We start from the raw sequence: 24,750 nt of genomic DNA, 5'->3' as shown, positions 1-24,750 counted from the left end.
TTTCATTCTCCATCCTAATGCAGAATTCCACCATATTATGGTCACTCTTCCCCAAGGGGCCTCGCACAACGAGATTGCTAATTAATCCTCTCTCATTACACAACACCCAGTCTAAGATGGCCTCCCCCCTATTTGGTTCCTCGACATATTGGTCTAAAAAACCATCCCTTATGCACTCCAGGAAATCCTCCTCCACCGTATTGCTTCCAGTTTAGTTAGCCCAATCTATGTGCATATTAAAGTCACCCATTATAACTGCTGCACCTTTATTGTATGCACCCCTAATTTCCTGTTTGATGCCCTCCCCAACATCACTACTACTGTTTGGAGGTCTGTACACAACTCCCACTAACGTTTTTTGCCCTTTGGTGTTCTGCAGCTCTACCCATATAGATTCCACATCATCCAAGCTAATGTCCTTTCTAATTATTGCATTAATCTCCTCCTTAACCAGCAATGCTACCCCACCTCCTTTTCCTTTTATTCTATCCTTCCTGAATGTTGAATACCCCTGAATGTTGAGTTCCCAGCCCTGATCATCCTGGAGCCACGTCTCCGTAATCCCAATCACATCATATTTGTTAACATCTATTTTCACAGTTAATTCATCCACCTTATTATGGATACTGCTTGCATTAAGGCACAAAGCCTTCAGGCTTGTTTTTTTAACACCCTTTGTCCTTTTAGAATTTTGCTGTACAGTGGCCCTTTTTGTTCTTTGCCTTGGGTTTCTCTGCCCTCCACTTTTACTCATATCCTTTCTGTCCTTTGCTTTTGTCTCCTTTTTGTTTCCCTCTGTCTCCCTACCTTCTCTCTACTATGGGCCTCGTGTGCACTTGTACTATATAGTAAGAACATATTAGTGGCGACGAGAAACTGGGATTTAAACCACGCGAGCATAGCAGCACAGACGAGAGGTACTATGTTGGTGATGATTGGGACAATTTTACTGAGAGATTACAGCAAAGTGTCATCACTAAGGAATGGCTGGAACAGGATTCGGCCGACAAACGCAGGGCTCATCTCCTGACGGTTTGTGGATCCAGGACGTACTCCCTGATGAAGTTCCTTCTAGCGCCAGAGAAGCCGGAGGACAAGACTTTGAAGAGCTCAGTAAGTTGATCGGGGAACACCTTAAACCGTCGAGCAGCATGCACACGGTGAGACACCGGTTTTACACGCATCGGCGGCGAGAAGGGCAAAGCGTTCCAGACTTCATGGCAGACCTCCGGCGACTGACGAGCCTATGTAAGTTCCCAGCTGCATGCAGAGCGGAGATGCTGTGAGTCTTTTTTAGTGAGGGCATCGGGCACGCTGGGGTTTTCAGGAAACTGATTGAGACCAAAGACTTGACCCTGGAAACGGCGGCTTTGATGGCCCAGACATTTATCTCAGGGGAGGAAGAGACCAGAATGATGTTTGACAAAAACTTTGGTTCAAATGCAGCAAATGGACAGGGAGTCAACATTGTTAACGCGGCACATAGTTCTCCAGGCAGAAAAGGGGCAATCGGACATGCCCGAGCACGTAGTCGAACCCAAAGGGGGAATTCAACAGAGACAATGGCTAGCTGAACGGTGATTCATGCCATCGCAAGGGACAAATCGGCCAGTAATGGGGCCATCAGCACCTGTCAATGGTGCGTTTAAGGACAGTTACAGAGACAGTCAGAGACGATCGACTGATAATGGACCTTTTGTTTCCAACAACGGCTCATGTTGGAGGTGTGGAGGCAAACACACAGCCAGAGCTTGCAGGTATCAGCAATATACCTGCAGAAATTGCAACGTCAGCGGTCACTTGGCGCGTATGTGCAGGAAGTCTGGTTGATGTATGAGGAGGTTGGGCCCGATGTAAGCCCTACGGACCCAAATGGACACTGGGGGAAGTCGCTGGAAGCTGAAGTTCAGCGAGTTCATGTGGAGCACATATACAGTTCATACACCAGGACGATAATGATGAAAGTGCTCCTCAATGGCATCCCAGTATCAATGGAGCCAGACATAGGGGCCAGCCAGTCCCTGATGAGTATCAAACAGTCCGACAAGTTGTGGGCATCCTAGGCCAGGAGGCCAAAATTATTGCCGATTGCCGCACAGCTACGGACATATACAAAGGAGATCATTCCGGTGCTAGGCAGCGCTACGGTAGTCGTGATCCACAAAGATTCGGAGAACAGGTTGCCACTCTGGATTGTTCCGCACTAGTGGGGAGGAGTTGGCTTGCTGTCATGAACTGGAAATGGGGCGATGTCAATGCAATTTCTTCTGTGGAGCGAATATCATGCTCACAGGTCCTGGACAAATTTGACACTATTTCAACCCAGCATTGGCACTTTCATGGCGACTAAGGTAGTGATTCACATAAACCCGGACGCCAGGCCAGTACACCACAAGGCCAGAGTGGTGCCGTACATGATGCAGGAAAAGATAGAAGGTGAATTGGACCGCCTGCTGAGGGAAGGCATCATTTCGCCAGTCGAATTCAGTGACTGGGCGAGCCCGATTGGGCCGGTACTCAAGGCGGATGGGTCGGTCAAGGTATGTGGTGATTAATCGGGTGTCACTCCAAGACCAGTACCTGCTACCGAGAGCGGAGGGCCTCTTTGCGATGCTATCCGGTGGCAAACTTTTTTCAAAATTGGACCTGACCTCAGCTTACATGACCCAGGAGCTGGCGAGTGAGTCGAAGAAGCTGACCACCATCACGACACACAAGGGGTTGTCTGAGTACAACAGATGTCCGTTCGGGATTCGGTCAGCCGCCACGATCTTTCATCGAAAAATGAAAAGCCTCCTCAAGGACGGTGGTTTTTCAAGACGACATCCTAATCACGGGTTGCGATACTGAAGAGCACCTCCACAACCTGGAGGAGGTGCTACGCAGACTGGACTGGGTAGGTCTGCGACTGAAAAAGGCGAAGTACGTTTTCCTAGCTCCAGAGGTAGAATTCCTGGGGATGAGGTTAGCAGCAGACGGAATCAGACCTACTGCATCCAAAATGGAAGCAATCCAGAGAGCACCCAGACCCTGTAACACGACGGAGCTGCATTCGTTCCTGGGGCTCCTGAACTATTTTGGTAACTTTCTTCCCAAATTGAGCACGCTGTTAGAGCCGCTACACGTGCTCCTATGCAAAGGTCACAAATGGGTCTGGGGGGACAGCCAGGAAAGGGCTTTTGATAGAGCACGCAATTTGTTATGCTCCAACAATCTGTTAATGCTATATGACCCATGTAAGAAACTTGTTTTAACGTGCGATGCGTCGTCCTATGGGGTCAGGTGTGTGTTGCAGCATGTTAATGCCAAGGGTCAGTTACAGCCGGTAGCTTATACCTCCAGAAGTCTGTCCCAGGCAGAAAGGGGCTACGGGATGATAGAAAAGGAAGTGCTTGCATGTGTATATGCAGTAAGAAAAATGCACCAGTACCTGTTTGGCAGGAAATTTGAGCTGGAGACAGATCATAAACCCCTAACGTCCCTTTTGGCCGACAACAAGGCCATAAATGCAAATGCATCGGCCATCATACAGAGGTGGGCACTCACGTTAGCCGCCTATGACTATACAATTCGGCACAGACCGGGTATCAACCATGTCAGAACGGCACCGTTCAAGCCGGCCTCAAACGGCCAGGCGGAACGAGCAGTGCAGATAATCAAACAGGGTATGCTCAGAATCCAAGGAGGTTCCCTACAAAGCCGCTTATCATGCCTCCTGTTGGCCAATAGATCCCGACCACACTCGCTCACAGGGGTTCGATCCGCAGAGCTGCTAATGAAAAGGACGCTCAAAACCAGGTTATCCCTTATACACCCCACAATGAAAGAAATTGTTGAGAGCAGATGCCGGTCACAATGTGACTACCATGACGGGAATGCGAGGGCGCGATGTATTGATGTCAATGACCCTGTCTTTGTCCTCAACTACGCTGCAGGGCCCAAATGGCTTGCAGGCACTGTGATTGCCAAAGAGGGGAATAAGACAAATTACCAATGGACAAATCTGCCGCAAACACGTGGATCAAACAAAAAGGAGGTTCAGCAACCCCATAGAAGAAGCAGAGGAAGAACACGATGTAGAGTTCACTCCACCACAGGTGACCGAACACCGGAACCAAGTGGAGGAGAGCCCAGTCACTGTGGGCAGTCCGGACAGGCCTGAGGCACCGCAAACAGCAGACACTCAGGCCAGCGCCCAACAACCGGAGCCCCAACTCAGGCGCTCTACAAGGGAGCATAAGCCACCGGAGAGACTTAACCTGTGAACCCAATAAGACTTTGCGGGGGGTGGTGATGTCATGTATTCAACTCTCATTGTAATCCATGTATAAACTGACCTAAGTTGTACACCGTGGGAACACTGACCACTAGGTGGTGAACTTGTGGGAGACACTCCTAACCTGGACTTTCAGGTATAAAAGGGGAAGCTCCATCCATCTTCTCTGCTGCAGTGCTGGAATAAAGGTTACTGGTCACAGAGTGACCTTCTCTCTAGTATGGGCCTCGTGTGTATTTGTACTGTATAGTAAGGACATGACTCATCAGAATCTCAAATAACAAGCAACGTATCCTAATAACTTGGGATGTTCTCTTCCCATTAGCAACTTGTCAAGTTCCCTTTTAAAGGGCTGACTCACCACGTCTTAATCAATTTGTTCCAGAGGACTATGATTCACTGGAAAATAAATACTTCCTGGTATCTAACCTAGCTTTGCCTACAGATTTTATCGGCAACATCCAGTTCTATCCAACTCAAATAACAAATTCAACCGGAATATATCCAATCGTTTCATCATTTTAAAAGCTTCAATCATATCTTTTTTAAGCCTCCATTTCCCAATGTTCAAATATAGTTGAGCCTGATAGAGCTGACAGATATATAGCACTTATTATTTTATACACAACAATCCAATCTAAAACCACATTTGCTTTCCCTGTAGCCACCTTACACTGGTTGCAAACCTTTAACAAGTGATCAGCTAATAACCCCAGATCACTTTCATGACTGTTTATCTTTAGCAGATACCCCTTCATGATTATATACCTGCCTGGAGATTCCTAACCCCAACTGCATGGCATTGCATTTGTCCTCATTAAATTACATCTGCCACACAGGGGCCTAATCACCTAACTTACCTACATTGAACTGCAACGTATTGATTTGTTCTGAATGCATATTTTTGCATCAACCACCAAATAAAAACTTTAAGGCCTCCTCTAGATCATTGTTATAGTACATACACAGACACACTACACTTATTAAACCAACTGTTAAAAGGGAAAATTCATATGCCTAGATTTTCTGATCAGAGTTATTTTAACGGCAGTGGTAACCCATTTTATTTGCAAAGAGTTACTACTGGTGTTCAATTAATACCAATTCATTACCTAGGCTCTAGTGGCTGATTCCAACCTAACTCGCCCAGTGGGAATGGGGCGGGTTCAAGTTGGACGCAAGTTTTACTCTTCACCTGATTTTACTATCCATTGACTTTAAATTGGGGCTTAAGAGTATGAAAGTTGTGATACATCAATTGTTTCAATCTCATCAGGCCATCACATTTGACAGCATAACTAGGCTCGAAACTTCAGTGTTATTGGCCAAGTTTACTAAGCTGAAGACCCCCTTTCAAGATCCACTTGCAGTATAGTAGAAAATGCATATGTAGCCAAAAACAAATCACAAAAACATTCCTTAGCCAACATGCTCAAGAAACAGCACTGGGACAAAGGCATCCCTTGATGACAAACTATTCCTGCATTTTTATCCCTTTCTTTGTTCTCCAACAGCAGAACCATACACTGAAGTTATCCATCAGCAGTGAGTTCTTCCCTGCTGTGTTTTTTTTCTTTTTAAATAGATCAATTTTCAACAGATGTCACTTGCTCCTGACACTTGAGCCAAAGAAAAATGAAGCAATAAATACTTGGACCACATTTTACTCTGACAGGTCTCCCATGATTTTAGAGACCAATGTCTAGCAGTTACTCTTGATGTTACGGCTGAACAACAAAGAATACATGTGCGACAGGTGCATAACTTATGACATTGCTGATAGTGTGAAGTGCATTTGTTCCTAACCCATACTTTAAAATTGCTGCAGTTCTTTTTCCTTAGTTCCGGGGAGTAACATTTTTTTCTCCATGTGCAAGGAGTCCTTTTCTGCGTGAAAATCAAAAGGGATGTAGCTAAATTCAGCAATCTAGCATTTGTTCCATGATTCCAAATAAGAGCTGGCAGTAGATCCATGCAGAGCGGTTATTGAGCAGAACAGAACAACCGAACACAATTCAGCTTTTGTAACAATCACTGTTTGTTTGACTTGGACATCATTAGCATGCATGGAGCAGCCAGCGCCAACCTCTAATGAGTGCTGGAAGAAGGAGCGAAGCTGACAGCCTGGGATTGCAGAGGCTATTGCAAAGGACACACGGAGCACAGCTCTACCACATGGTGCCAGTCACAAAGTGTACCACTCCAGAGTCAGCTATCACAGGCTCTCGGAGGACCAGTTCCCAAGAACATAAGAACAGGCTCAGGCTAAGCAGGAAAGCTGTTGTTGACATGTACGACCAATTAGAACCGCTGTTTTTTGGCAGTTAAAGTTACCACACCATGGAACTTCTACATGACAGGAATTTTTCAGTGCCCATATATCTGGACTCAATCAATTTGCAGTCCACTGCACCATCAGAGATGCGACAGGTACTCTGTTTAAACACACACAGTCAGCATACAATTTATTGAACAGTAACAGGAAAGACATTGAGCCTGAAATTCCGATGTTCTGGGTCCGTACGAAGTTTCTACGGATCCGGGAAGACATCGGAAAAGCCAGTTTTCAGCAGGCAATGCGCATGCGCTGAAAAGCGGATTTTCCGATTTGTCAAGTTTCTGGCTTGGCAGATCTCGCATATATCGGGAGCGAGGATACTTGCAGGTCAAGATTTGCGATATTTGCGCATATCTTGCCCAGCAAATGTCCTCAAAAATTTTGCGCCTGAAAAAGCAGACGTATAGCCTACTTTTACATGCGCAAGTGTTTAAAAACATATATAAACATTTAAATTAAATTAAATAAACACATATGAAAACTTATTTTATTGTTAAAAACCCTCCCCACTATGGTAAGTTTATTTTAAGGCGTAATTAAAAACACTTTTTAAAAAGTGGGGAAATTTCTTTTTATAAGAACTTTAATTTAAATGAACCTTAAATATATAGTGTATTTTTCTATTTTTTACTAGTGTTTTGTGTGTTTGGGGGGGGGGGGGTTCTCATTCATAACAATGGGAATTCCAACTTATGGAGTTCCCATTATTATGAAAGAGAAAATACTGTACATTGATTGGCTGCCCAGAGCCATGTGACTTCAGCTCCAGCATATGGACGTCCCAACGTGCACGCGCTCTGATGCGCAGTGAGTGAAGGCCTCAGGGTCGGAAGTTCGGGCGGGCGCAGCACCTTCAGGTTAAGTGCGCATTTTTTTTCCTTTTTTCAGTAGTTTGCCCACGGGAAGACATTGATCGGAATTTCTGGGCCAATAGTTTCTCATAATGTTGTAATTTCTGAAATACAGTATGTCCTTAGCGTTGTGTCTTGAATAAAGAGTCAGACTAGATACTGCAAGCTCAAAGTAAGGTGTGACTGTAGTCCTTTATTACAGATCTCAGAGTCCCTCTCCAGTCTGTGAGGCCTCCTTATATACAGGTGCTCCCAAGGGATTGTGGGATATCTTGGGACTCCAGGGGATAAGCCCTCTGGTGGTTAGACATGGTATTTACAGATTTACATACATAACACTTAGCTTACCCATGAGGCTCTCTATGTAGCTGTAAAAGATGTAATAGAATACTTCAACAGGAACAGATATAATTTCATGAATGTTCAGTTGGTATATGCCCCACAGATGAGAATCATGCATATGAACACCGAATTTTACATGACTCTGCTAAAAGTGGGGTGAGTGTAGGTGGCAGAATCGAGTGTGCAAGTCTATTATTTGCAGTCCTAATTGCTGAAAATGTTATTTACATATGTCCTGTGCTGAATCAGTGGCATTCTTGCTACCTTCTCCCAGTAACTTGATTTCCAAAAGTAAAGATCACTTTTTAATTGTTGTTTTCTTATTTAATTGTTTTATCTGCATTTTCATCAATGCATTTATCTTTTTTTTGTTCTTTATGCATGATTCTTTTGCATTACAGGTATAAGACTTTTATTTTTCCTAATCTCTTTCTTACATGTTTTCTTCGAGATGACATTTCACGTGCAGCAACCAAAGCGGGCAGGATAGGGTTGCCTTTTAGGATTCCAATATTGTTTTTGTATCTTTACACTCTTCCCTTGGAGAGTAGTGTGTGAAGTAATGGAAGGATTTTCAGTGATTAATAGCCTGTCAGACCATGAAGTGAATGTTCCTTCCATGTTTAGTCCTATACGTTCCCCTGCAATCCTGCTCTTTCTGGCTCCATAGGAAGGTGTTTTTGAAAATAAAACATGTTCAAAAAGTTAGCCGCAGGGGCCACTGAAGAATTCCAAGTGGGGCAGGTCTAATACAGAGTATTAAAGATGGGATCTATGTATTGTATGGACAATCAAGGTTTGCTGCACCTCCTGACGAGCAAAATACATCACTGCTTTCTGGATAGAATTCTTGGGAGTACCACACAGGGCAACCCTGCTTGTATTCATCTCATTCAGTAGCACACCCACTTTATTAGCTATCAAACAGGGGCTATGGGCCCGAAATTGATGGCCATACTGCCCACTGCCGCCGACATTCCACCTCGAGTTGCGCCCAGTGTCACTTTCAATTTGGGCAGGAGCGGGCGGGAGGAGAGAACTGCCGAGAACTGCCCGCTGATGTCAGCGGATGGCCGAGTGGTGTAAGTGGAGTCCCGCCCGCCGAGATGCCATATTGATGTGGGTGGGAGTCAGAGCCAGAATTGGGGGGTGGGGGGGGGACAGCTGGCTGGAGGCTGGTCTGTCCCTGACAGTGAGTACGAAGATCTGAAAAAAAGATGAATAAATATTTTATAAATTCTTTCTTTACAGGGACTTACCTGGATGGGGTCGACTGAAGTTCTTGCTTGTTTTTTTTAAATGCTTTTCCTTTTCAGGTCTTCGACCCTCCATGGGCCCGACTCCATCCGCGGTGGCACTTGGCGGCAAGCACCTTTGTTGCCGAGATTGGGAGCTCCCGCCGGCTGCCGCCCAAATTGGCGGTGTAAGTCCCTCTTTTGCCACCCGCCGACCTTCGAGGGACTTTGTTGATGAAAACCCAGCCCAACGTATCTTCAGGTAGCTTGGCGGCCATCGGCGGTCCTTTGGGCGGCACTTGGGCGTGCAGGAGCCTTCACCAATTTCGGCCCCTAGGTGTTGCATCACTCTATCACTTGTGCACAGATTCCATTTCATGCCACCACATTGAGTTTCCTTTCACTCCATTTTTGCTTGGCACTTCTTACCAGCTTTGACAAATTCTGATAAATATTTAAAAATCTTTATAAAAGATTAAATATTAATTTCTTCCTTATGCAGCCACTTACCGTTATCCCTTAATGAGCTGCTAACAAGATGTTTCATAACCCCATTAGGGTAGTCAGCTGACCCTGCAAAACAATGTCATCATCATCATAGGCAGTCCCTCGGGGTCAAAGATGACTTGCTTTCAGCTAAAAATGAGTACTCAGGTAACTGATGAACTCATTTTAAACGGTGGAAGATGCCTGTGTGTGAATTATTTTAACGTGGGGTGGCGGTTGCACACTAACCACCACACGGGCTTGACGGAGCAAGGTCTTGGTCCAGTGGCAAGGGGATCTAAGAAGACTGGAGGCCAGGCTCCGCCTCATGTACCAATACATACACACAAACTCAAACATACTCCTACTCTCCTCCTTCCCACAGGAATTCATAGTACGAATTGTGAACCTCACGACCGCACAGCCTCGCTATTGGCCCATGCTGGGCCTTCCCTTGGTCTGGACCACGCTGCTCCACCTCTGGGCTCCGACCTCTCCGCTCCTCCGTGCCTCATTCATCCTCTCCTCACGGTTTCCGATCTCTGGACCTCGCCCGTCCCGATCTCGGACCTCACCAATTCCGACCTCCGCTCCTCGCCGCTTCCGACCTCCGCTCCTCCCCGATTCCGACCTCCATTCCTTGCCGCTCCAACCTCCGCTCCCGCTCCTCACCACTTCCGACTTCCGCTCCTCGCCACTTCCGACTTCTGCTTCTCCCGCTCCTGGGTCCCGACCCCTCCAGTCAGCTCCACTACACTCCAAGAGATGCCATCAATCAACTACCTGCATTCTGATGACGTCTAATTTTGTCGCCCACTTTAGTTTTGTCGCCCTCTCAAGACTGTTGTAGATTCTGCTGCTGTGGTGGCTATTTTTTTTTTACTTGCCCACAGCTCCAGCCTCACGTTCGAAACAATGTACACCCACCTCAGCGCCCTTTTGGCTAGCTTTGCATTGGCAGTTAAACATTCTGGGGATAGATTTCACTGGAGCTGCAAAATCAAAGCTTAGATATTTGGAAAGTTCACAATAATCCCATCAGCCTCAGACACAAGTGGCAGGATTTTTTTTGAGATTTACATGGCTGACTCCTGGGAGATCCAGCAAATCTGCTGCAATACTGGCTTCTCACACCCCTGTAGAATCCACATGTGTTAGCCGTGACCAGGGTACAACTCAGAGAAGGCATGCTGGGTGTTAAAGCAACATTTTACATATTTAGCCTACTTTAGATGTGCACGGAGGGGAATGAAGGTGGCTTTGCAGTATACACCAGAAAGAGTTAGCAAAATAATTTTAGTTTGCTGTATGCTTCACAATATGACCCTCAATAAATGCACTTCCCTAGAAATCTACAAGAAGCAGCTGCAGTAAAAGATTAAGAGGAGATGCAATTTCAAGATCCTCACATTCTAATTCTTGCAAGAGCTTAATAACCTCTTCCAGCTATGCATCCTCCATACACCCTCCAATACTGGAGTAGCTCTGGCTCCCTTCACTCCACCAGTAATGGCATCTCTTTCAATCACTCCTGTCCTATGGCACTCCCTCCCTCAACATCTCCGCCTTACCACCCGTTTTTTAAAAGCATCACAGATATTCTTCTATTTGGCCATACTTTCACCCCTCCTAATCTTTTCTTCACTCAATGTTATTTTTTTCCTCCATCCTATAAAGTATTCAAGATGTTTTTTTCTGTTCACACAGTGCACTATAGAAATGTAAGTTGCTTTTATTATTGTTGTTGTTTAACACCCAACAGTTACACATGGCATTCATTGATGCCTTTTCCAATTGAGACCAGCGCAGGCCGCATGAGCGGGCCAACATTAAAAAGACTGAGCTAATGCAACAACCTTTACTGTCTGGATATCTTCTATCAGAGACTATTCATATGCAGACATTGGCAGTACACATAAAAGCAGCAAATGGCACTGATACTGCAAAGATTTGGTGATGTCAGAAGTATTTGTTGTGTCAACAGTGAGTAGCAATAGTGTACATAATATGAGGCACTGTAACCTTATCTTTTCTGTTTACTGTGATTTTTAAATTCATTCCAGGGATGTGGGCGTCACTGGCAAGGCCAGCACTTATTACCCATCCCTAATTGCCCTTGAGAAGATGGTGGTGGGCTGCCTTCATGAACCGCTGCAGTCCACGTGGTGAAGTTACTCCCACAGTGTTGTTTAGGGAGTTGTAGGATTTTAATCCAGCGACAATGAAGGAACAGCGATATATTTTGAAGTCAGGTTGGTGTGTGACTTGGAGGGGAACTAATAGAAGGGGCAAGTGTAGAGGCTGCCTGCAATGTATTGCATGTATAGCTTTGGGATTCATTGAACATCTTATCTGCTTCTGGTGCTAAACCCAGCAGGTGTGCCAGGAATGTCATGTGAGGCCTGCATAGTCCTGGCAGTGACATAAAGCCTGATTCTGTGCTGTTGCACCCTTGGCACTGTTGAAGGCCAGGTCGTCGCGTTCCTCAGCATGCTGTGCTATACTTGCACAAGGTCACTGAATCTTTGCTCATAGTGGTCTACATCTGGTCTTCAAATTTAATATCAAAGGCTGCTATATAGATTTGGAATTTGTTTCCAGAATCAAACTTAGAGAAGAGAAGGCCCCTGATCCGGATGGATTGCATCCGCATATATGAAAAGAAGTTAGGGAAGAGATAGTAGAGGCACTATTACATATAATAATTAATTAGAAAAGGGAATACAGTAGTGCCTTAAAAATATTTTAAAAGGGAGATAGAACAAGTCCCATGAACTATAGACCAGTTAGCTTAAGTCAGTAGTAGGAAAGATAATGGAATCTTTACAAAGATATAATAGAAAAACACTTGTATACGGAAAATATAATAAAGTGTACTCAGCACAGATTTCAAAAGGGAAGGTCATGTTTGACAAACCTTTTTAAATTCTTTGAAGCAGTGACAAGAGTAGACAAGGGTAATGCAGTGGATGTAATATATCTGGATTTTCAAAAGACCTTCAATAAGCTACCGCATAGTCGACTCAAGATTAAGGTCAGTGCATGTGGAGTTAGCAGAGATGTAGCAGAATGGATAACAAGCTGGTGACAAAATAGAAAACGGAGAGTAGGGGTTAAGGGCAGCTACTCAGACTGGCCAAAGGTGGGAAGTGGTGTTCCACAGGGATCGGTGCTGGGACCACTGTTGTTCACAATTTACATTAATGATTTGGACTCGGGAATCGGAAGTACAATTTCAAAATTTGCGGACGACACCAAATTGGGAGGTGTAGTTAATACAAAGAAAATACAGGAAGACATTAATAAGCTTGCAGAATGGGCAGGTAATTGGCAAATTAATTTCAATATAGATAAGTGAGAGGTGGCACATTATGGTAGGAAGAATAAGGAGGCCACATACGGCTTGGATAACAAATGGAGTAGAGGATCAACAGTATCAAGGGGTACAGATACACAAATCTCAAAGTAGCAATGCATGTTAATAAGGCCATTAAAAAAAGCAAACCAAGCACTGGGGTTGATTTCTAGAGGGATAAAACTGAAAAGTAGATAAGTGATGTTAAACTTGTATCGAACCTTACTCAGACCACACTGCGCACAGTTCTGGCCTCCATGTTATAAAAAGGATATAGAGGCGCTGGAGAAGGTGCAAAAAATGATTCACAAGGATGATCCCAGAACTGAGAAGATAGACTTATCAGGAAAGGCTGATCAGGCTGGGGCTCTTTTCTCCAGAACATGAGAAGGCTGAGGGGTGACTTGATAAATAATGAAATAATTTGTCAGGGTAGATGTAGAGAAAATGTTTCCACTTATGGGGAGTCCAAAACTAGAGCTCATAAATATAAGATTGTCACTAATAAATTCAATAGGGAATTCAAGTGAAACTTCTTCACCTAAAGAGTGTAAGAATGTGGAACTCACTACCACAAGGAGTAGTTGAGGCAAATAGCATAGATGCATTTAATGGGAAGCTAAATAAGCATATGAGGGAGAAAGGAATAAAAAAAATACTTGCATTTACATGGCGCCTTTCACGACCACCAGTCGTCTCAAAGCACTTTACAGCCATTGAAGTACTTTTGGAGTGTAGTCACTGTTATAATGTAGAAAACGCAGCAGCCAATTTGTGCACAGCAATCTCCCACAAACAGAAATGTGATAATGACCAGATAAACTGTTTTTGTTATGTTGATTGAGGAAAAATATTGGCCAGGGCACCGGGGGCTAGCTCCGCTACTCTTCTTCAAATTAGTGCCTTGAGATCTTTTACGTCCATCTGAGAAGGCAGATGGGGCCTCGGTTAAATGTCTCATCTGAAAGATGACATCTCCAAAAGTACAGCACTCCCTCAGCAATGCATTGGAGTGTCAGCCTAGATTTATGCTGATAGCGTTAGAAGAAGTAGGGCAGGAGGAAGCTTGTGTGGAGCATAAATGCTGGCATAGACCAGTTTGGGCCAAATGGCCTGCTTCTATGCTGTACACGCGATGTAACCTTGAAAGCAGCAGGGAAAGCATTGATGAGAGTTGTCGCTTATGTGCTATTATGGAACAGATTTCAGCTGCAGTTGCCAATAACATTGTGTAAGGAAGACAATGGCTCCATCAAAGCATTATCCACATTGTTTATAACAGAAAAATCTGAGTGGCTGAGTCACTACTCACAGATGTCTCTAACATTTGGTAAGAAGTGACAATCAACTAGCTTGTCTGTTCATGCAACACTCTTCTTTTGACTGCGTGGTTGGTGAAGTCCGATTCTTCAAGCTCCTCTCATTACCAGTTACTATGCAGAGCTTCCATCCCATGAAAACTGGCCTTCTCTCAATCTTCCACATTTCCTCTTCAATACTCAAGTCTCGAGCATCATCAGGCTGTGTGCTTATCCTTACTTCATCAACTCCTGCTGCACCCACATCCTGCCTAATCCTCTCTACGTTCTGAGTCATGTGTGTAACGATACCCTTACAAGGACCATGCAGTTATCATATCTGCTTATAGGTCTGGATGACAGCAGAAACAGTCCTGCTTTAATTGTCCCAAATACCTACAGATGGACACTTGTGACATTTACACTCTATCCTGACCAAGCTTCCTGAAAAGCTTCCAGTGCTGCATATTAGCTGTCATTAACAAGTCACTCGACCCTCTACCAGGTGACAAGATATGCCCACTTTAAATCAATGATGATGATATACGTTTATATTCCCCCCCGCCTCCCCCCCCAAGTTAAAGTTATTTTTTTCCCCAGACTTCCATCCAGGATTCTAGACGTGACATTCATGTTTGATTTGGTAACTAGCTGTGCTTTTGCTTGCTGCTGTTGGTGGCTAGCCTCCCTTCTTGGTGTGTTTTGCTCAGCTACTGACTGACTGAATCATCAGCAAAGCCTATTTTTAGTGTCTGATAATTTATGATGTGCAACAAGATGCATACTCCAAAATGCTGGAAAATGTATCAAACAAAGTGTCAAAAAATTACTTTTTGAAAGGGGTGGGCATGCTCCTAGACCCTCCTAGAAAGAAAATCTCATGCCTAATGTACAGTACAGGGTATACCCACTTCTAAATTTGCCACTACTCAAACCACCAATGATATTTCTCACATTTTTTCTGTTGTAAAAGCTTTCAACCTTTAAATACTGATTAAATGTTTGATAATTGTTTCAACAGTTAGTTAGGGAGCTTACTGCAGCCATACATATACAGCGATTTATGACTGGGAACTACACCAACTGCATTGCAATTGCAACACTTGGACGCAGCTATAAGTATGTGAGAACAAGAAATCATTTCTAGGCCTAAAATGCAATGTAAAGCTTCAGCATAGGAACAAAAGTGAAAGGAAAATGCAGGGCAAAAAATACACATGCACATATATCCAAAAATAGGTTTGTGCTGGAACATATTGCATTTGTATTGTGCCAAGCTGAAAATACAACCCAATTTGTAGTTTGTAGTTTGAACTTAGAATCCATTAATAACAACAACTTGCATTTATATAGCACCTTTATCATAATAACACATCCCAAGGCACGTCACAAGAGCAATATCAAACAAAATTCGACGCTGAACCAGATAAGGAGATATTAGGTCAGGTGACCAAATGCTTGTTCAAAGAAGTAGGTTTTAAGGAGCGTCTTAAAAGAGAAGAGCGGTGGAGAGATTTAGGGAGGGAATTCCAAAGCATTGAGCCTTGGCATAACTTGTATCTTTAGTCTTTCTCTCAGATTCATTGTCTCTGGTTCATCACATACCCTGTTTAGATTTTTAAATTACTTTAATACTGCACAGGATAAAATATCCCCAAACCGATACCTACACGGGTTAAAATATACCACAGGATTTTGCTACACTAATATTCTGGCAGCTGTAATGATGAAGCAAAATCACTGATGACTTGCCACTTTCACTATTAATATAACTCTCAACCATCCCTTTAATTTAGTTTTATTCATTTTGCATCAATATCTACTGAAGAACTGCACTCATCTTTTCTTAGACACATTAGGTAGCTGTCCTGGTTATTCCAGTGAAAATATGCTTTATTAGTAAACTTATATGGAAACAATTCTAGTTGCTGCTTATCTATGCAGGCAAATCTATTGGACATGTTGACAAGGAACTCAAAACTGTACCAATATCACACAAACAGTTAACAGAAGGATGCGAAAAGCACAGTGAAAAATTAGTACCAAAAGAATCCTTAAAAAGAAACTGCATTATAAAACATTTCATGATTACGCAAAATATAACATATACTCTCTTATTTCTTATCAACTAATGACGATCATTCAAGAAACTAGCTCTGATTAAAACACATTCTTCAGTTTAAATGCTGCAATACATTGACATTGGTTTGAGTTCAAGCTTCCAAATTGAGCACAATGCTAAATCTGGGAGGGGGAAGTTAGATGGGAAATGAAATACGTACATACAAAAATGGTGGACAAATAGAGACCAGTTGGTCCATCGAGCCTGTCCCATATTGTCATTGTGCAACTGAACATCATGACCCCAATCGCCCACCACCCACCAGCAGCCACATGATGTTTTGAGAGAGGCAAAAAAACAGAAGAAGAAACAACCTTTGACCAATTCAGGGAATAAAAAATCTGGGAAATTCCTTTCTGACACTATAGACCATGACTGAGACACAATGTCCAATGCACCACCTACCTTTTATAAACTGCAATATTGGTCATAGCTCGAAACTCAGCCAGCTCCCTACTGAGCACTTGCAGTGAATCTGCCAACCTTTTCCTGAGGTAGATGACCCTCTGCGAAAAGGAAAACCTCCTGACATCTAACCTGGCTCTATGCTTAGGTAACTTAAATGTATGTCCCCTGGTCCTACCTAACTTATCTAATTGAAATAATCTATCCACATGGACAGAGTCTAATCCTTTCATATTTTAAAGATCTCAATCAAATCTCCTCACAGTCTTCAGTTTTCTACAGCAAAAAAGACCCAGCTTTCTAAGCCTATCATGGTAACTGAGAGCCTCCAAGCTTAGTATTAGTCTAGTGGCCCTCCTCTGAACCTTGTATCATCTACCATGTGAGGGGACGGAAATGGGGTACAGTATTCCAGATTATGCTTAACCAAGGTCTTATGGTCAGTATAGTACTTTTTGTTTCGGATTGGATTGTTCTAGCAATACATCCTAACACTGATCAATAACAAAAATACATTATTGGTTCACCAGAAAGTGAATCAGAGTAAATCCATATTTATTTTTCGAAGCGTTGACATTTTTATACCCATTTAATGACATGGAATTTGAAAATCCAGGCACTGAGGGTGCTTTGGGCACCAGTTTAAATATGCTGCTGTTGGTTTATGACATTAGTAAATATTTAATGCTGCAGTGTGCCAACACGATTAGCTTCAAAGTCATGGTTATACAACCACGCTTACATTTTCTGCATGTCAGAAATGCAGCTTCCCAAAGCTATGTTCAACAACCAGCTGATGGCAGGAAGCAGCATAGTCGAGGGTCAGAGCAGACATTTCAAAGATAGCCGAAAACAAATAACTATGAAATATGGCATTCATCCAGTAACCTGGGGAAATGTAGTCAAAGATGGCACCACACAATTTAAAGCCAATTTTGTGTCAACAGTAAAAGAAAAGCATTGTCATAGAAAAGTCAAGTAGCAACAGGTGACAAATGGACAGCAATAGTCATGAAATAGACTTGGTCATCAATGTGAGTTGTGCAGGGGGCTTTGGAGCCACATCTGCAAATGTCACTTACTAGAACTATTTTCACATTTGTGTGACTTTTAATATATAACATGGTAGTAAATAACTAATCTTGATGAACTGATACTACCAATTGAGCAATGTATCCAATTAATTTAAGTCATGTTGCCTATGCTGAGCTTTGAAATGGCATTCACAACCGTGCTTTAAATCATATGCAAAGCAGGCTTTAACAATTCAGCAAATCAAATTGTTAATTGAGAACATGGCATTTGCACTACTCATAGTACCGAGAGTGGTTTTAGAGGTGCAAATGGGGAGATGAGAGTACAAAGAAGAACAAGAAGAACTTGCCTCATGGAGGGATTGTTTAAGTCTTGCATGCCATGCTTAGCTGAATGTAGAAATTCAGACTTTCAAAGCAAGTATTGGCTAAACTATGTTTCATGCCTGAAATGGATTTAAAGAGTTCATCACTAACTCCAACTGCTTTGCCTATATCCGTGAAAGTGACGGTTGTATAAATTTTCTTTAGTTCCTAGGAACCACGTGGTGAATTTTCACACAAGGTCCAATATCCACATTCAGCCAAATGCTGATAGATACAATGTCTTGGAGGCTCACTGGTTCCACAAGAATGCAGATAAGTAACTGAACACACAGCAAAAATGCATGCTATTGCTGGCTTCCAGAATGTAGTCGAGTGTACAGAGAAATACAGATACAAAGTCAATCTAGCCAAGTACATCAATCATAAAGACTTGTATTCCCTCAAAATCCAGATTGTCTACAATGCCCAGAAAATAATTTGTACGGTTGAATGCACAATACCCAGCCTCAACAGTTGACTTCTTCCTCCTTAACCTGTCATGATTTGTTGGAGTTGGATAGTGAATTGCAAAACTGACTTCTGGAGATCTTGGCTACGGTCTGTCTATAGGTTATGTTGATAACACCATTGTATAAATTACTAGTTACATGTAACCAAACACAGAAAGTGATGTGATCAGTTATATGACAATATTTTAAGAGATAATTATAACTTTCACCTTCATTCAGAAAATGGGCTAGAGTGGCCCATTGCACAACCTGCCTGATTTTCTTTTCCAATGAAAAATCAGGACCACCCAATTTCTGCCACCAGGAAAAAGTAAAATTAATCTTTCAGTGTTTTCAAACAGTGATTTAGGTGTCTGGATCAATTGGGAGGCCTTTTACAGTACAGTATGTGATCCATGTGTAATAATTCTTTGTCGTGTTTTGCATACCTCACAAATTAATCCACTTAGCCATCAACAAGGAATTGTGCCATAGTTACCTACATTGCTTAATTATAACTATTGTATAATTCAAATGTTTTTAAGCACAAAAGATGACTGAATTATCAGGAGTAATTAATGTTTCTAATGTAGCCAATTTGTCATGATGATGAATTTGTCAAATGTCTTTTCCACCTTGGTGGATTGAGGTGCAGCTATTCAGTAATCCAGCCCACACCAGATCAAAGTGGAAGTTGCCAAACTTTCTGTCTTTAGATGTATGAAGCTCTGCATTTGACCAACAACACTGAAAGTAATCTTCTCATATTGCAATACTCTTAATTTCAGAATCACTCTTTCTCATATGTTCTTTCTCTGGCATCTCAATACTGACTTGAAGATTGCCACAGAGCAATAAAAATTGATGTTTCTATTAAAACTTCAAACTAAATAGTAGCATTGCCACTATTTTTCTTTATAGAGTGTGGGAGTACATTGAACAAAATGTATTCCCTTAGGCTCCCCTCTTAATGGCTGTGCGTATAGCACCAACCAGTTGAAATGTCATAACGCCCATCACTCAAGTCCAAAAATATGGCTCCAATATATTTGGACAACATCAAACTATAAAAGCAAATTTTGGCAAGTTAATATTGTACAGACCCCAATATTAGGTTACCATTTTGTAATCACTTCAAGTTATTTTAAATAAAATAACATAGATGGTAAATGTTAGATCATCAGTTTTATTCAATTTTTGTGCCAGTGCCACTTTCTTGTGTGTTCCATGTCATTGCTTCAATGTCCTTACAAATTCTTATTATATCATCCAATAGTCTTTTCTCTTATTCCCTTTCAGCCCTTCTTATCTCCCTTTCAGCTCCCCGCTACACTTTCTATATTACTCATGGTTTTCTTTGGTATTGCTGACTCTAATTTGATCATATGCCCCCTTTTCAGTTTAATTTTGATATTTATCTTTGATGTAGCACCTTTTTGTCTTATCAGAATATATCTATTTTGTACTCTATCCGTCTCATATTTAAAGATTCTCCACCAACCCATTTGCGAACCTACCTGCCAAGTTAATTTGGGTCATATTTCCTCTTAACTCACTAAATTTTGCCTTTTTCCAGTCGAATACCCATATTACGTCAATTATTTCATGCGTCTAATTTCTCAGAGCTAAATCAAGCAACTCTCAGATCCTTGTTGAACAAGAAAAATACTGATCTTGGAAACAATTCCTGGTGTATTCTAAAAAGTGATCACAACTTTGACGAAATGCATTGTTTTATCCCAATCTATCTTCAGATAGTTAAAATCACGCAATATTATTGTCCCATTGTTCTTGCCTATCTCGATCAACTGTTTGAAGATCTACTTTATCTCAACTGTTTGGTGGCCTGCAATGCACAGCAGGAACTGTACCATTTCCCTTCCTATTTCTTAACTCTATCCATAATTTTGTTATAATCTAATTCTGTAGTACATTCTTGTATTGTAGCGCGGTAATAAAATCTATTATTAATACCGCCACCCCATCCTTATCCCCCTCATTTGTTGTGAAAATGTTAAAAGCAGCAAAGTACAAGTCCTGTCTAAACCATTATAGCTATTGTATCATATCCACCCATATTTATTAATACTTGCAATGCATATTTAATCATTATTTTGCAATGACCTATTTCAAAATGAATAGCATCATGGTGTTGCAGTGTCCCTTTGAACCAAGTGCTTCCACTGCATCAATTGCAACTTTACTGTATATTATTTCTTATAAACTATTACTGTATAAACTGTATACATAAATTATAAACCAGACAAGATTCAATTCGTATAATTGTTCGACTTGATTACTGGCGCTATTACCTACAACTGAACGCAGCTTACCAGTTGGCAGATTAATGCATTTCTTCAAAATTGAAAGATGCACTTCCTGGCAAACAAGGCAGCTCGCAGTGCGCACCTTACGAATCAACTTTTTTTTTAAATTGCGTAACAATGAGGTTATTTTCGAGATAAAATTCGCCTATTAACCGCTTCTGCAACTTTCCCTTATCAATTAAAGTTGCATTGCGGGTTACAAGTGGCTGGAGGGAGGAAACTCGCTGAAATTCATTGCATGGCCTACAACCGATCTATTCTGAGATATCTACCAGAATGATTATTTGGATCAATTCTAGTGGGGGGATAAAAACTGTATTTAAACGGAGACATGACACCGGCAACTTGCTAAAATGCCCAAACCCCCGCGTCCTCCTTTAAAACACTTGAAATGCTGCACGAATATCAATCCAGACGGTTGCTCAACCTACCTCGTCTTCTAAAAGCGTAGGAAGCGGTTCAAATTCATAGAACTCCCTTTCATCATCTTCATCATAATACAAAGCCATCGCCTTGCCAAGGATTTTTAATTGGTATCTGACAGTAAATAATTTACTTTGGCGTTACAAACACAAAAAAATGAGTCGAAAACCAAAGTGTGAGCACAGCTCTGCGCCCGCTGACGATGGCACGTATTTGATTTAGTATGCAGGTCGCAAAAATACTATTAGTGCAGTCGTGCCTCTTCAGATTATACGCATCGCCGAAGGAAGAATATTCTCAGAGACACTTTTTAAAATAAAAAAAAACCACACACATGAATTCATGTCATGTTCGGGACCAGGTTCCCCCCTCGCTGCGGAACTCGATCTTCGCGGTGAATAAAAAGACTTTTGGGTCACAGATTTTCTCCTGTTTTGTGAACCAGCTGAGATTGGGGTAGTTTGATCATTCCCCCACCACACAAAAATAATTTTAAAAAAATGCTTTACTCTTTGGCTGGTCGCGGCAAACGCGGCTCTCGGTTAGTTTGTTAAATGTTTGCTGCCATGGCAACACCTCGACACACCAGCAACCCGCATCATCATCACTTCCCTCCCTCCCGGCAGAGCCCGAGCCCGAACCCGGCGCACGGCCCAGCAGACTCGCCTCCGCCGGCGCTCCTGACCCAAGGCAGCCAGAGAACAAGCGCAACGCACCGCTCGGTCACTTTATCAAAGGCTAACTTGCGCCCCCACTGCACTAAAATGCAGCCCCTCAACCCCCAGACAGGGTTCCACCCAATGCAAGCAAGCAGAGCCCGCAAACTGGATTGATGTTAAAAACCGCGGAGGGCAACAGGGGTGGGCATTGGACCAAGGGAGGCATCGCCAGATACCGAGAAGAAAGCCCATTCAGGACTTGTTGCCTCATCAGCCCAAAAAGAAAATAACTTTGACAGTTCCCATCATCAGGGTACCCAACTGGCCCTTAAGTAACTCGAGGGTTGCATTTACACTGCAATTTCAGTGTCCATGCAGAATGCTTTTGGCTTTACGCCAATTGTGGAGGGCTGATTTTTACTCAAGGCACACTTCTGGCTCCTCAAAATAAAAGTTAGAAAGAAACTTAAGCAGTTTTCTAAGTGGTCTTCTTCAAGGATCACTGGTGAGGTCGTTCAACACCGGTACAAATGGAAGCAGCATACATGACACACACTCTACCCATTTGTACCTGAAAATCAGAAGTAGAGTCCTATGTACATGTGTAGAAGAGCACGATAGGAGCAGAACCAGGTGCACCTAAAAATGAGGTGCCAACCAGGTGAATCTACAACATAGGACTACATGCATGCTAAACAGCGGAAGCATCATGGCATAGACAGAGCTAAGCAATTCCACAACTAACAGATTCAATCAAAGCTCTGCAGTCCTGCCACATCCAGCCGTGAATGATGGTGGACAATTAAACAACTAACAGGAGGAAGAGGCTTCATGAACATCCCCATCCTCAATGATGGCAGAGCCCAATACGTGAGTGCAAAAGACAAGGCTGAAGTGTTCGCAACCATCTTCAGCCAAAAGTGCTAAAAGGATGATCCATCTGGGCCTCCTCCTGAGGTCCCTACCATCATAGATGCCAATCCTCAGCCAATTCAATTTACTCTACATGATATCAAAAAATGGCTGAGCACATTGGATGTTGCAAAGGTAAAGGCCCTCCACAACATCCCGGCTGTAGTGCTGAACACCTGTGCTCCAGAACTAGCCATGCCTCTAGCCAGCTGTACCTGTACAGCTACAACACCGGATCTACCTGACAAAGTGCAACATTTTCCAGTATTTCCTGTTCACACAAAGCACAACAAATCCAATCTGGCTAATTACTGCCCCGCCTACACTCAATCACTAGCAGAGTGATCAAAAGTGTTGTCGACAGTGCTATCAAGAGACACTTACTCACTAATAATATGCTCACTGATGCTCAGTTTGGGTTCCGCCAGGACCACGCGGCTTCAGACCTCATTACAGCCTTGGTCCAAACATGGACAAAAGAACTGACTTCCCAAGGTGAGGTGAGAGTGACTGCCCTTGACATAAAGGCAGCATTTGACCATGGAGCCCTAGTAAAAGGGGATCAGGGGGAAACACTCCAGTGGCTCGAGTAATACTTAGCAGTGCATGCGCGGTTTTTCCATTCAAAAGTCAGTGACCAGACCACCAGGCTGCACAGCTTAACGGAAACATTGGTTGTAGTTGTTAGAGACCAATCAGCTCAACCCCCGGGCATCACTGCAGGAGTTCGTCAGGGTGATATCCTAGGCCCAACCATATTCAGCTGCTCCATCGAAGAATTTCCCACCATCATAAGGTCAGAAGTTGAGATGTTTGCTGATGATTGCACCGGATTCAGTTCCATTTGCAATTCCTCAGATAATGAAGCAGTCCATGCTCACATGCAGCAAAACCTGGACAACACCCAGGCTTGGGCTGATACGTGGCAAGTAACATTCATGCCATTCAAGAATGTCCCATTCAATGGGACAATGGCCATCTCCAACAAGAGAGAGTCTAACCACCTCCCCTTGGCATTCAATGGCATTACCATCATTGAATCTCCCACCATCAATATGCTCGGGTTCACCATTTAACTGGACCAGCCACATAAATACTGTGACTACAAGAGCAGGTCAGAGGCTGGGTATTCTGTGGCAAGTGATGCACCTCCTGATTCCCCAAAGCCTTTCCACCACCGACTTTGGTTCTGTCTTCACTAAGGATGACACGAATAACCTCCTGAAAATACTAGGGGACCGAGGCTCTAGCGAGAAGGAGGAAGTGAGGGAAATCCTTATTAGTCAGGAAATGGTGTTAGGGAAATTGATGGGATTGAAGGCCAATAAATCCCTACGGCCTGAAAGTCTGCATCCCAGAGTATTAAGAAAGTGGCCCTAGAAATAGTAGATGTATTGGTGGTCATTTTCCAACATTCCATGGACTCTGGATCAGTTCGTATGGATTGGAGGGTAGCTAATGTAACACCACTTATTAAAAAAGGAGGGAGAGAAAAAACAGAACTATAGACCGGTTAGCCTGACATCAGTAGTGGGGAAAATGTTGGAATCAATTATCAAAGATGTAATAGCAACACATTTGGAAAGCAGTGACAGGATCGGTCCAAGTCAGCATGGATTTATAAAAGGGAAATCATGCTTGACAAATCTTCTGGAATTTTTTGAGGATGTAACTAGTAGAGTGGATAAGGGAGAACCAGTGGATGTGGTGTATTTGGACTTTCAAAAGGCTTTTGACAAGGTCCCACACAAGAGATTAGTGTGCAAAATTAAGGCACATGGGATTGGGGTAATGTTGGCCTTACCGCAGGAAAAGTTTACTCAGGCAGATAGGGAATGGATGACCAACAGGAAGAGCAGTGGAAGGAAGGTA

At 42.9% G+C, this 24,750-nt stretch overlaps 1 protein-coding gene across 1 annotated transcript in view; it reads right to left on the bottom strand.

Moving 5' to 3' along the window:
- LOC139255865 (kinase non-catalytic C-lobe domain-containing protein 1) overlaps window positions 1-24,750 on the bottom strand; it is a 308,421-nt gene that overhangs the window by 268,831 nt on the left and 14,840 nt on the right. Inside the window, exon 3 of the mRNA XM_070874040.1 lies at window positions 21,316-21,421. Within this exon, the coding sequence (XP_070730141.1) occupies window positions 21,316-21,421 (106 nt within the window). The remainder of the gene's footprint in view (window positions 1-21,315; window positions 21,422-24,750) is intronic.

This window comes from Pristiophorus japonicus, chromosome 3 (genome assembly GCF_044704955.1).
Source record: "Pristiophorus japonicus isolate sPriJap1 chromosome 3, sPriJap1.hap1, whole genome shotgun sequence".
NCBI lineage: Eukaryota > Metazoa > Chordata > Chondrichthyes > Pristiophoridae > Pristiophorus > Pristiophorus japonicus.
This window is presented reverse-complemented; position numbering and strand designations above follow the sequence as displayed.